Source organism: Prunus avium, chromosome 1 (genome assembly GCF_965620075.1).
Source record: "Prunus avium chromosome 1, drPruAviu1.hap1.1, whole genome shotgun sequence".
Classification (NCBI taxonomy): domain Eukaryota; kingdom Viridiplantae; phylum Streptophyta; class Magnoliopsida; order Rosales; family Rosaceae; genus Prunus; species Prunus avium.
The window spans coordinates 7,837,970-7,851,775 of NC_142284.1; the positions used below are offsets into that span (position 1 = coordinate 7,837,970).

A 13,806-nucleotide genomic window follows, 5' to 3' on the forward strand; every position below is an offset into this window, starting at 1 on the left:
ATTATTATTTAATTATTAGGAAATGTTGCAATAAATAATATCTGAATTTTTAGACTTATGCCGCTGGATTACCATCTGAATGTTTTGTTTTTATTATTGTTTTTATTATTAACTAGTCTTTTTGCACGTGCTTCCGCACCTGCGAGAGGTTTTTATTTTATTTTTATAAATATATTTATTTATAAAAAATTTAAATTTATTTTAGAATTAAAAAAGATAATGGGTAGTTGTGTTCCATAAAAATAGGATTCATTATCTGATTTTTCTTTTAATTTTTTTAAATATGAAAAAGTGTGAATTTACCATATTATTCTCATTTAATTAATAATTTCAATTCTTAATGTTTGCATTAACCAATGGCATTTTTTGGTATTTTGAATGTTTCACCATTCTCTGCCTTTTGCTTTATATATACTAGCCTCTCTGCACGCGCTTCCGCGCTTGCGAGAGGCTTTTTTTTAAAAAAAATTAAATTTATTTTAGAATTAAAAAAATAATGGGTAGTTGGGTTCCTTAAAAATAGGATCCATTATCTAATTTTTCTTTTAACTTTAATTTTTTTAATATGAAAATGTATAAATTTACCATATTATCCTCATTTAATTAATAATTTCAATTCTTAATATTTGCATTAACCAAGGGCATTTTCTGGTATTTTGAATGTTTCACCATTTTCTGCCTTTTGCTTTATATATATAGATATAGATTACTTTAACTTTATAAAGTGGTACAATTTATGTGAATGAATAACTGAATGATCACTGCATCATATAGAATGGTTTAGAGTTTAGTATAAAAGGAAATTTGGAAGGAAATTTGGGCATTCTAAGCTCCAATTTTGGCGTCAGAATGATTGGCTAGGTATGAGTTTGGAGGGAAATCAATTTCAACAAGCCAGATGGACTAAATATCACTCTATGCGAAAGGCACATGATACATTTTAATGAAAAAGTGAACGAAACTTGACCTAGATGGTAAATTGCAACATTTACAATATCCAAGTAGTTAATAGTAAAAATTACAAACTTATGTGGTGATAAAAGTTCAAGAGACAAACAATTGCAACAAATCATAAAAAAAATTCAATTGAAAATGCTAATTTTTGCTTGAAGTTTACAACTAATAATTGAAAAGGAAACAAAAACGCATTCATCACCATCCGCCAACCGTTTTTGAATTAAAAAGTCTGAATTATTAATCCAATATATCTCAACCACCAGCAAAGCAACTCAATTTAATTCCATTTGGTTTTCCTTCTCTACATAATTTCTCTTCCAAGTGAAAGTAGCAACCAGAAGCACCGTCATAATGACGGTAGTGGCGCACTGATGAGTGGATTCCTTATTTCCTGCCTACTACCAACGACAAACTGTCCCGTACACCCAACCTCATTATGAAAAAATAACTTTATTGTAACGGGATAATACTGTTTTACTATCCCGATGGATAACACAATGATATGTGAAAAAGTTAGCTCATATATTGTTGCGTTATTGACCGGGACTAGCAAAAAGTGTTATCCGTGTTGCATGAGAGTTTTTATTCCCATCATGATTGCATATACAAGCATTTCCTCCTTGTAAATAAATTATAGTTTAACACGTGTTAGTAGTAGTGAACTCATAATTCGTCTTTTGTGAAATCTTAACAATAATGATATATTTACTTACCAATAATGAGTATGGAAAGACAGGGAATGATTCCAATTTCTGACTACCCCATGTTTACTAACACATAAGGAATGAAAAAACTATGTGAGTGCCATCTTCAAATTCGTAATCCCATACCCTCGAAATCATGAATCATATCAACTAATGAGGGGTAATTAATCCGATTCCCATTCATATTCTCCCTTGCGACCCTCTAAAAATAAGTTTTTTTTTAATGCTAAAAGTAAAATTACAAAGCAAAACCTCTTGGGCACGCGGGCCTAAAGAAGTCTAAAAATAACCTTATAACTCTATAATTCCTATTTCTATGCTAATTCCATATGGTTAGTAAACAAATGATTTCTTCTCATGTCAATTCCTTACTTCCTCATTCCTAAATTCCCCAATTCATTACTTCCCGCATAATCATGATAAGTAAACATGTCATTAACACGTAGTGCAATGTAAAAATGTTGGTCTCTTCTCATGTAAAGTAGGCCAACACATTGGTCTTTCCTCTAGAAAAAGAGGAACTAAACATGTGTTGGCCTCACTTACGGAGGTGAATGACTCTCGACGACGGATGCTCTCATTCTAGTACACGTCTTGCAAAAGGGTATAATTTAAGGGCCGACGGATGCTCTCATTCTAGAAAACTGCATATAATATGTTTTCTTTTTGGTATCAGATGGGCTTCCTAGACCTCCAGGTTTTTGAGTTTCTTTGTTATGCTGTCAAGTTTAGATAATTTCCCCACCGAGCTGGCTTGTGGTTAGGTGGTATCTTTCTTGGCTTTGTTCTTGTCTGTTGTTTGCCCAGGGTATTTTCCCCCTGTTCTTGAATGAAGATGCATTTCGTCCAAAAAAAAATATATGTTTTCTTTTTTATGTTGTCACTTACCCAACTTTGCAAATGGTAAATTTGTAATTAAATGAACTATTAAATGGGTAGGTAAATTAGAATGTAGTACTCGTTCTCAATTTATCATTTTATATGCAGTTTTTAATATTTAACTTTTTGTGAGCCTTATCAAGATAGGCTTGGCTCGTCTTCAAATTCATTGGTCAAAATAAAGATGTTGATTTTTCCCATTTGCCTTTTACCTTCAAAAGCAAAAGAATCAAGACCCAAATCAACACTCGTGGTGGTGGCCACAACGTCCACAACCATAGTGCCATTCTCGCCTTTACTCAATTTCTTTCAAGACCAAAAAATGCATATCCCCACCAGGCACCAGGTATATGATAATTGAAGTTTGCATGAAAGAGAAGTCTATGGCCAGCAATGTAACTTAAACCGAGTTTCAAATCCTTGTTCTATTTAACTCCATTACAAAATGATATAGGAGTCAGCCTATTAGGTTGTCCCAAAAAAAAATTATAAAAGAATTGGAATTTGAACAAAACAAACAATACAAGATTTTGAAACAACAATATCAGGTCTCAAAGAACACAAATCAGACCCTCCACATAGAGTAATTACATCGCTTTTGACGACTGTTTGTGATATTTGATACTTCTTTTACTTTCTCTACAACCACACTGAAGTCAGAATTGAGTCTGTACGAAACTTCCAATCCTTCTAGGGTTAGGTGATACATTATGTCCCCAGAAGAACTTGGGGGCTGCTCATTTCCAGGGCTTGAAGCTTCTTCATTGTGGTCGTTGTCTGAACCATCATTCAACTGTTTACCATTTTCTGAGTTAATGAAGGAATCATGAGATCGATTTCGTTGAGCCAATGATCTAATATCCCATGAAAGCACCTGCTTTATCAAGTTTTGGAACTCGTCTGGTGAAGCATAGAGTGAATTATTTCCCTGCAACAAACCAAATACAGATAGAATGAAAGCTAAGCACAGGAATTGGTGCTTCATACTTCCGAGATTCTGGAAAGCCTTTGTAAGGACCGGCACAACTCGCCTTTCTACTCTTGTCCCAGTTAATGTTGTTAATTTTTGAACTGTTTTGAAGACAAAGGAATAACATTTCTAAACAGAAGATTTTCATGGCTAATTATTTAGAGTAGAAAAGAGCATGCTCTCTTTCCTTTTCCCCCTCTTCCCGGGCAAGTTATTTTCCCTTCATAAGCAACAATAAACCTTATACTATCAATGAACTTTTAGTTATACACACTCCGCATTCAACAAAAGTATGTGTTTAATAGAGATCTTCCCTGACGAAGAATAAGATGACAAAGGATAACGCAACCAATCTATCAAATTTGTAAAATTACAATCGACAAGATTAACAATCATTAAATCTTGAGTTGACAAACCTTTCACAACTGCACAGGGAGTGAAAAAGGAAGTGGACATCTACTGACCCAGATATGCATGATCTGCTAAGAACTCCCACAGGGATTTTGAACAAATGCAAGTTAAGAACCTAGATTGATGGAAGGGTAGGCCAACAAAATATAGCAGTCTTATTGATTATCCCCAGGTAGGATGAGGATCTCACAGGATGATGAGTTATTGGATCTTCTAGAGTTTGATTATTGTGGTCTTATCCTCCACTAGATTCAGCGCCTAGACCTCAAGTTCTACCAATAATAAAAATGAAGAGAGAACTATATAGTTCTTTTGATAGGAAAGATAAACACGTATAGTTGTCGTGAAATTGCACACAAGGTAGAACAATTTACAGCAACACAACCAATCCAATGATGGGGCACATAATTGACATCAGCAGTAGTCAGTTTCTCTCTTAGATCTCCAAATTATTCAGGGTTGAAATTTGACATTCAGGTTTCTCTTTCTTAATTTTCTTGGATTATCTTTAGGTGATCAATTACATCCTGTCGATTCCTGCTCTCTTTTCTTTTCCCTTGGCCTTTTATTTTCCTCTTGACAAGTACTTATGGGCTTAATTCATTGTATTTGTACTATCATTCACACTGTAGCTGAATCCCTTTCTTAGGCTTGTTTTTATCTCTTTCCAGTGTTGTGAAGAGTTTGGATTTTACTAGTGAAGTGCTAGGAAGCAAGCTAATGGTGCAATTTGTAAAAAGAACTGAACAATTAGTCAAAGAATATAAAGGAATGGACATTCCCTTTAAAATATGGTAAAGGTGTGATATTTTTAGTAAAGATTAGAGTACTCACTGCCATTTCCCAGCAATCAGCAAGTGTGGAAGTGAAGATCTCAGAGAAACTAACAGAAGCTACTGCTAATATACTGTCCACCTGCAGAATACATGGACTATTAACTTAAGACAAGGAGGGAATTGATGACATAAGTTACCAAAAGAGTACAGACAAGTTAAATTGGCATAGGAAGATGCCTCAGAGGTAGGTATGTTTACTTTAAAATCACAATACACAGTTGTACACCAATATTTCACAATCTTCAAAAAAGGCAATTATATAGGAAAACTGAAATATCTACAACTACTATACATGTATAGTTCTCCCTAAATAGATATTTGAAGGTTTTGGTTATCAATCTTCAATGAACAGTTAAACCCTGACACGAATCCATGCTGCAAATCTACTCTCCACTGAAGTGGAGTCTTTATTCAGCACATATGCACTATAGTGTATGAACATCTTTTACCAACACACTACGTGTTCAACCTCCAAGATTAATAGCTGAAAATACTCATGACCATAATGGAAGATAGTTCACTAATCATGCAAAAGGAAAATCTTGTATGTCATGAAACTATAAAATTTACAATTTCATGAGAGACATGGAAATAATACCGCTAACCACTTTGGCACTCTTGCTCCTTGGATGCTGTCGCAGTAGGGAATATAAGGTTTGACATCGAGTACAGGCTGTTGGTAAAAGTAAACCAAATAAGTTTGATTTCTAAACTAAAAAAATCTGAACCAAAGAAAATGGATATGGCCAGCAGAGAGGAAAAATGTAAAACTCACTGTCCCATCAACCAAATCCACACCAGAGAGTAGAAGCATATGCCCTTGTACAGCCTCCACCTAAAGCATACAGTGTAAATTTATAAGATTCAATACTTTCCCTCTTCTGTAAGCATATTTTCATTCTTTTTTATGTGACGTCAAAATTTAATTTATGACAGGAACTCATATCATATGGTACTAAATTTATTTAGTGATGAGAAATACTTAAGAATGGTTATGATAATTGATGACAAAAAGTATAACCATGTTAATATCATATGAATGATCAACGTTAAATTATATGCGTCATACTTTACACTACTTCTCTAAGTGTCATAGATACAAAGGAACTTAGAGAGTTAAGAATAAGGTTAAATAAACTTTTAGTCCTTGGAGATGGTCAGGTTCCAATTCCTTCCTTGGTCAATTTTGTCCTTCAGTAATTGCGTGCTTGCCACTGAGGTATTTTATTGACTATGCCGCAAATGCCAAGTAACCACCCTAACTATTGAGAGAGAGAGTCATGGTCAATATACTTTTTCTTCACATTAAGCACCATGCCACCATTGGCTTCCAGTCAAATGCTGACGTTGCCACTATAATGGCCAACCTCATAACTATTTCCTCACCATAGTTCAAAGTACCATGACTGGTTCAAGAAACTATCTCTTTGGGACAAAAAAGCATTTTGACCAAAGAATAAAATATATGAACTTCTGGAAACAATACATGCAGAAACATATAGCCTGCCTGAGTAAATTAGTTAAGGCAGATTAAGAGGGCCAGAAACCCGTGCTCCCTTCAAATTCTATATAACCTGCCAGTGTAAATTGGACTTTCTGAATCCATCTTTTATTAGAAGTCAAATTGTTTGAGACTGTAAATCAGACTGGAACAAAGTATATATAGGGGGTTAGAATCAGAGCATCCCACCCAAAACTAAATGGAAATGGGTGGAGAGGCACAACACAAGACATATATCATAATGCAAAGTTTTACATTCCTCACGTGGGATATCTCTCAACACACCCCCTCACATGTGGCATGACATGAGTCAAACACATGGGCAACTTAAAAAGGGTGACGTGGGAGACCATGCAGTTGTTGGGCCTAACATGACCTAACACGTGGATAGCCTACTCGAAGATGTCGGAGAACTAGTAGACCCATAAGCTTAAGCTATTAGGGAATGAGCGCACAATGTATATCAAGCTTACACCGTTATAGAGGGAGAGAGAGAAACATATAGGTGAAATCCTACTCTGCACATTGTAAACCCACAAGAAGTGGGGAATGGGGAACAGAGGTTTCAAACTGGAAACCAAAGTTCTGATGGGTGGAGAGAAAGAAACTACTAGACAGGCTTGGATTGCGTGAGATTAGTAAGCTCTGATAGTTCTCGAAAAAAGTACCTGAGATTAGTCTAATGCAGAGTGTAGATAAATCTTCTTTCAAGCTACTATAAAAGATGCATATATTCAGCAGCAGTTTAACCTTACCTTGGCAACACTGAGTCCAATGGGGGATGGCCTGTGTGGAGATCTTGTTGCAAAGAGTCCCTTCCTTTCACCGTTTAGTGTTGGCACTCTTACCTATCCATCCAGTCAACCTTTATATAGAGTTAAAAAGAATAATTAATAACTGAAATCACAGAAAGCAGTATACCAGTATTCAGAGGCACACACCTTGGCCTTGAACTTTGACTTAGTTGGATCTTTCCAAAGCTTCTCTAGATTTGTATTTTGATGGAAAACATATATAACCCAGCAGTGAGAATATTCTCCAAGACCCTCAAGTGATGCTGGAGGAACACGAGCTGTATTAAAGATCAAACAGGCCCTTGAGAGAGGCACAAGTACAGGTTGCCTGGGCGTCCCATTCCTGCACAATTAAGAAGTGAAAGTCATCAACGGGACTTCAAAGAAACAAATTTGCATGCAAAACAAATATGCAAATTTTATCTTGGCGAGATCAAACATGCACTTTTTGAATTCCTTTTATATTAACAAAGGAAGAAACAAATCTCAGGGAATCGGAGATGACACTGGTAAACTCAGGAGAACTAAAACCCTGCAAAACTAAGCATGCACAAGCATGAGGTGCAACTGCAAAATAAAGGTTGCCTAGTATGCTATTCATGCACCAATATAAACTGCATGTTTGGGTATAGGAGTGCGGCATATCACTCTAACTCTATGATAAAACTCAGCTTCAATATTTAATTTATCTATACGATTCCTTTTTCTTTGGCAAATGACAGGAATACATCCCACATACCCACTGGGGATTGAACCCCTGAACTCAACCTCAACCCTTATTGTCTAGAGGGAGAAAGGTGCCACTAAACCCAAAGACTATTGGCTATCAATATGAATGTTTAAAAAAAATTTATGAGAAGACAATCTAACTTTTCTAAGCACTATTGACAGTTTTCACCATAATTTGATTTTGCTACACATAGAAACATGTACAACAGCATGAATGGCAGAGCATTTGCAAAAATTCTACAAAACTCAAAAGAAAATATAAATGATTCCAATTAACTCATTTCTCGATTTGGAAAGTAATATTCTTTGGATATCTTTATCCAGTCAGTCAGTCTGATCTTTATATTTTAAGTCCTTGAGTATCATCAGATTTCTTCAACGAATTCATGAAGAGTAAACACTTCTAGTGATCTGATCTGGCTAATCCTCAGTCACCTAATTACTCTGGGTGCAATAAATTATTTACTTATCATTTTGATAAATGTGTGACATAAAAATGCAGTCAAGGAATGAGAAACAAAGATCTCTAATTTGGAATACCAAACGCCGCCCACCCAAATACCTGGTAGAGAAGCATGACTGGATGACACCAATAGGTGCCATGGGGTAAGAAGTCAGCTCCACATTATCCAACTTAGGCTGCGTTAGTGCTTTCCTCAAAGCCTCCAATACAAAATGAAAAAATCTTAGCAAGTAGAATAGAAATGTGTGATGACATATGAAGGGCCAATGATAACAATCAATATACTTTCAGCTCATTGACACTGAGATCCTCATATAATATGAAATGAACACAATTATGATCTAGGCAATGCCTAAGCATTTACAAAATGAACATAGACAAATAATTAGGGGACTTGGATCCAAGCAATCAAATTTCCAGTTTCATAGGTATATATTCAATAAACCAATTCAATTAAATACAGAAACACTGCCTTCTACTCTCAGTTAGATCTCTGAGAAGGTGCAAAGATAATTATTTTCAAGTAAGATTCTTTTTTTTCTTCTTCAAAGAGGCAAAATAAGGTTATTACTAACAGTCAGCTTGTTAAAGAGGCAAAAGGGTCAGTATCTTTTGGTTTTTTTTGGGTGGGGGAGGAGGTGGGAAGAAAAGGGTACCTGCTGAGCCCGAATTCGGCCTTGCCTTTCAGCAGCACAATTGTCTAAGGAGGCCTTGAGAGATTTCTCGAGCTCTCCAATCTTGGAATCCAAATCCCTCGATTTTCTTTTCCAAAAATACACTGTTAAAGACCAAAAGAACAATTAACTACAAGAACCCAATGCAACACAAAAGGAGAAAACAAAATTTGTATACATACAAGAAAAGGCAGTGGAGGCGGAGAGAGCTGCGAGCGCAAAGGTTATGGTGGCTGTTAACCATTTTGATTCTGTGCTGTAGCCCATCGATTCTCACTGCTAAAACAACTTCTTTTGGGTTTGAAAATGCATTCACTAAACCAGAGTTGTAGGTTGAAATTATGGAACTTTCTAAGCTGCTGAGCGCTGGCTGCTGTCCAACTCTGTTTGATAAGCCGAAGGAGAGAAATGTTTTGAGTGCCTTGATTAGTTAGCACCCGCCAAGACCTATTAAACTACCTCTCCCCCAATTTTTCTAACCCTAAGTATTAGGGTAATAGTTAATTACGATTTGAGAGGATTTTGAAATACTTTTCTCATATTTTTTTAAGTGACTCTTATAGATTCTACGTTTGAATAGCAGGGTTCAAATTTTTACAGTGGGTTAGGGTTTTTGAGATTTTGACAGAAGTCAGAATTTCTAAAGAGTAGTGATTTCCTCACTCCAATTTTATCCACTTACACTCCATTTTATAACTAAAAAAGAAGTGTAAGTGGATAAAATTGGAGTGAGAAAATCATTACTCTTTCCAAATTGACATGAACCAATTCCCCGTATTTGAATAAAAAAAATATAGACATTTAGAAATTTTACATAGGAAAAAACATGGAATTTGGAGGTCATAAATACCAACTTTAAATTATATATAAAAAGTTGTCATTTCTAAAATTCAAAAAGAGATTGAAATTTTTTTTTTTTATAAAGATAACTTTACAAATAGAGGTTAAATTTCGTATTTATATCCATTACCCAAACAAGAAACTTTACAAATTCTAGAACATTAATTTCCATCATTTTAAATTCCATCATTTATGAATTCATTTGTATTTTTAAATGTCTTCATCCAATTTTTTTTATATAGAGTTTAAAAGTCTTGAGATATTCAATTTAGATTTTTAAAGAATTTATAAAAACCTAGTGGTATTCAATTGTGACATTCAATGGTAGATAAAAGTATTTAAAAGTTTGGTGGTATCCAGTTATGACTTTTAAAAAGTCTTTAGAAGGTTGGTGGTATCCAAAAGGTCAATGACTTTTAAAAAGCTTTTTAAGCCTTAAATGAATGACTTTCCATACTTTTAAGGTTAATTGTTAAGAGCAAAAGTCTTGCCAATTTACTAGTGACTTTTATTAACTCTATGAAAGTATTTACGAATTTGTCAACTCTATGAAAGTTACTCGCTTAAAAAAGAGTCTTTATAAGTATGGATTGGATACACCCCCTGTAATGACTTATAAGATTTTATTTATGGATTTCTATGATTAAGATTTTTTTACTTTTGGATTTTAAAAGATTTATATCATAGAATTAATAAGAGTTGAAAGGACAACATAGATTTAACTATCCATAAGTGTTGTGGTATTCCCTAACAGTATCCATGAGTCTTGTGGTATTCCCTAATAGTATCCATAAGTCTTTCGGTATTATCTAATAGATTTTTTAAGTGAATGAATTTCATAGAGTTGCCAAATTCTTAAATACTTTCATAGAGTTGATAAAAGTCACTAGTAATTCGAGATGAACAATTTGAGAGCTCTAAAATATTTCTTGGGAATAGAAGTGTCTTGATCTAAGCAATGGATATTTCTATCCCAGCGTAAGTACATCCTCGACCTTCTTTTTAAAACTGACAAGTCAGATTGTAAACCAATTGACACTCCAATAATAGTAAATCATAATTTGACAATTTATCCAGGTCAAGTACCAACCAACATGGGAAGATATCAACAGTTGGGAAGTATTTATGTAGCTCACACTATACCTGATTTGTCATATGCAGTTAGTGTGGTAAGTCAGTTTATGCATAACTCAAGTAATCAACATATGGACAGTGGACCGAATCCTGTAGTATTTGAACTTATCTTATGGTAAAGGTAACTTGTTTTCTAAGAATGGACACTTGGATATCCTCTAGTATTTGAAGTAATCTTATGGTAAAGGTAACTTGTTTTTTAAGAATGGAGACTTGGATGTAGAGGGTTACACTGGCTCTAAATTATGCAGGATCTAAACTTGATAGTTAGTCTACATCTAGTTACGTGTCATTTGTTGGAGGCCATAGCAAAAGTGTTTTTGTCTAGTGCATAAGTTGAATAAAGGCTCTCCATCACGCTATTACAAAATTGATTTGGCTGAAGATTGATAAACACATAATTATTACAATTTCTATCCCTAATCTATATTTGTTAGTACTTTGTTTTATTGATTTTTGCACCAATTAGAATGTTCCATTGCATTTTATGAACCATTTGCACTTTATTGAAATATAAGCTAATTCATTTGAATTCTCTATTTGGTAGCTCTCTTTTTGAAGTGGCACCCAAACTCGTATCAATTGGGCAATAATTGTTACATTCTATTCTAATATCATGATTTTATATAGGTGCATGTTGGAGCTATTAAGGAGAAAGAATGTGTATATTTATTATTAAATAAATATAAAAATAAAAATAAAATCTAAGATAGCAAGGATGGTGTGATTATGACTGAATTTTTGTCTTCTCAATTGTGTTAGTTCACTTTACACCATAGAAAGCAAATGAAAAGTTTATTAATGGTGATAAATGACTTTGACTTTAGACTGGAAGAACTTAAAGTTTTGGATTTGTGTTCGCTCTTTTAAATTTGTTCATGAATTGAGAATCTTTGTTTTTGAGCTTTTGACATTCTTGATGATAATTTGGCAGGAGAGTTACTTAAAATTTCAGATGTTTGTGGGTATCATCCCTGAAAACCCTCACGAGACTATAACTCGTCCACTAGGGCAACCTAAGGGTTTAAAGGCTTGTTGCATACGCTAAATGCAATCGAGATCCCTGCGGAAGTGGCTTAATTAGTTTTCATTTGTTCTTAGTTTTTAATTTTAGTTTGCTCAAGGACTAGCAAATTATAGGTTTGGGGGTATTTGATAAACACATAATTATTACAATTTCTATCCCTAATCTATATTTGTTAGTACTTTGTTTTATTGATTTTTGCACCAATTAGAATGTTTCATTGCATTTTATGAATCCATTTGCACTTCATTGAAATATAGGCTAATTCATTTGAATTCTCTATTTGGTAGCTCTGACTTTGAAGTGGCACCCAAACTCTTATCAATTGGGCAATAATTGTTACATTCTATTCTAATATCATGATTTTATATAGGTGCATGTTGGAGCTATTAAGGAGAAAGAATGTGCATGCATGTGAAGCAAAAAGAAAAGAAAGAAAAGAAATGAAGCCAATTCCAGTCTATTTTCGGCAATTAACTTGCAAGGCCCAAAACGTACACTTGTACTGCTCAGATGGGAATGCATTCTTCATAAAAGTTGTTCCAATGGGTGTCTATTATGACATATCCAAATTTAAGCCCCATTGGATACATATTGAAACATCAGGCCTTCCTACACCAAGCCTGGTTCAGAAGAATCGTTTTTTCCAGCAACCAAAAGAAAACCCACATGGGTTGCAGCAAAAGGCAACCATAATTGAACACCTTTGAATACCCATGTGAAGAAAGCTTGAGGTGCAGCAGCTAAAGAATTGAAAAGAATGCATGAAGTGCCACACCCATGCCAAAAGAAGTATGAGATGGAATTGATTCCAACCACACTAACTTAGACAAGATGAAGTGGGAGTTATGGATTGTATTGGAATAGGAATGGTGGTGTTGGAATTCATCATGATGTTCCTCCTTCTTAGCCCTATAAATAGAGAAGTCTTCAAGCTTCAAAACACACACCAAGCTCACAATCTTCTCTTGAGCTCTCTCTCCTTCCTCCAATTCTTCTAGTTCTAAATTTCTGTTTTAGTTTTATTTTATGGGGAACTAACTCCCTAGCTAAGGCTAGGGAGAAAGCTTTAATTATGAGTATGTAATTTTTATTAGTTTGATCCAAACTTAAGCTTTAATGTGAATTTGTAGTTTTTGTTCAAATGGAATTTGTAGTTTTCTTTTTTAATTAACTGATGAATGTTTGATAATCTATTTCATGGGTTCAATCATGTTTTTCCCATTGTGTAGTAAAAACTTTCATGCTTTTAAAAGAGAAGAGAATTACTTAGATTAACAGAATTTTGATGAAGATTATTTTTTGATAGTTTGTTGCCAATGGTACAAGTTATGCTTAGAATACTTCTAAAGGAAATTAAAAAGAGCTTTATTTATTTTGAACAACTACAATGGAAAATATTTTGTGGATCAAATTAACAAGAGTTGCATGCTTATGTTAAAAGTGGAACCCCAATGCCTTAGTGTTTTAATCAATTAAATTTTCTTTAAATCAAATCTTGCATAAATCTACCTCTCAATCACACTTGTTCTTTTTCATCTCTGTTATTTTCTTTACACCACTCTCTGTGAAAACAACACTCGGACTTCCGAGCTACACTACTATACGACACCTTCCCTTGGGTTTTGCAAAGTGGTACGAACAAAGATCTTAATGAAAGAGATTTGATTCGGTTCAACAAAACCAATGGTGTTGTATTGTGATAAGACATTAGCCATTGACATTGCTAATGACTTTGTCCAACACGACTGAAGCAAACACATTGAGGTTGAAAGAAATTTCGTCGAAGATAATCTTGTCAATGATGTCATTGAAGTGCCCTACATAAAGAGTGCAGACTAGCTAGTCGACATGATGATTGATGGTGTCTCTAGCAAAGGGTACTGTCCA

General features: G+C 34.4%; 1 protein-coding gene across 1 annotated transcript; it reads right to left on the minus strand.

Moving 5' to 3' along the window:
• Positions 1-2,936: 2,936 nt before the first annotated feature.
• Positions 2,937-9,371, minus strand: LOC110748111 (tRNA-thr(GGU) m(6)t(6)A37 methyltransferase). Its single transcript, XM_088247447.1, has 9 exons — positions 9,101-9,371; positions 8,901-9,022; positions 8,344-8,444; positions 7,200-7,395; positions 7,014-7,106; positions 5,533-5,592; positions 5,356-5,430; positions 4,756-4,836; positions 2,937-3,468 (listed from the first exon to the last, which is right to left on the minus strand). Exons 1-9 carry the CDS (start codon positions 9,183-9,185, stop codon positions 3,106-3,108), a joined length of 1,176 nt encoding a protein of 391 aa, XP_088103573.1. The 5' UTR covers positions 9,186-9,371; the 3' UTR covers positions 2,937-3,105.
• Positions 9,372-13,806: the final 4,435 nt, after the last annotated feature.

Bases quoted from the DNA above. Each gene is read 5' to 3' on its own strand.
- LOC110748111 (XM_088247447.1), bottom strand. From the start codon at position 9,185: ATGGGCTACAGCACAGAATCAAAATGGTTAACAGCCACCATAACCTTT. The intron at 9,023-9,100 runs GTATGTATACAA...GGTCTTTAACAG, and splicing joins CGCCTCCACTGCCTTTTCTT to TGTATTTTTGGAAAAGAAAA. The intron at 5,431-5,532 runs GTGAGTTTTACA...TTTTACCAACAG, and splicing joins TGGATTTGGTTGATGGGACA to CCTGTACTCGATGTCAAACC.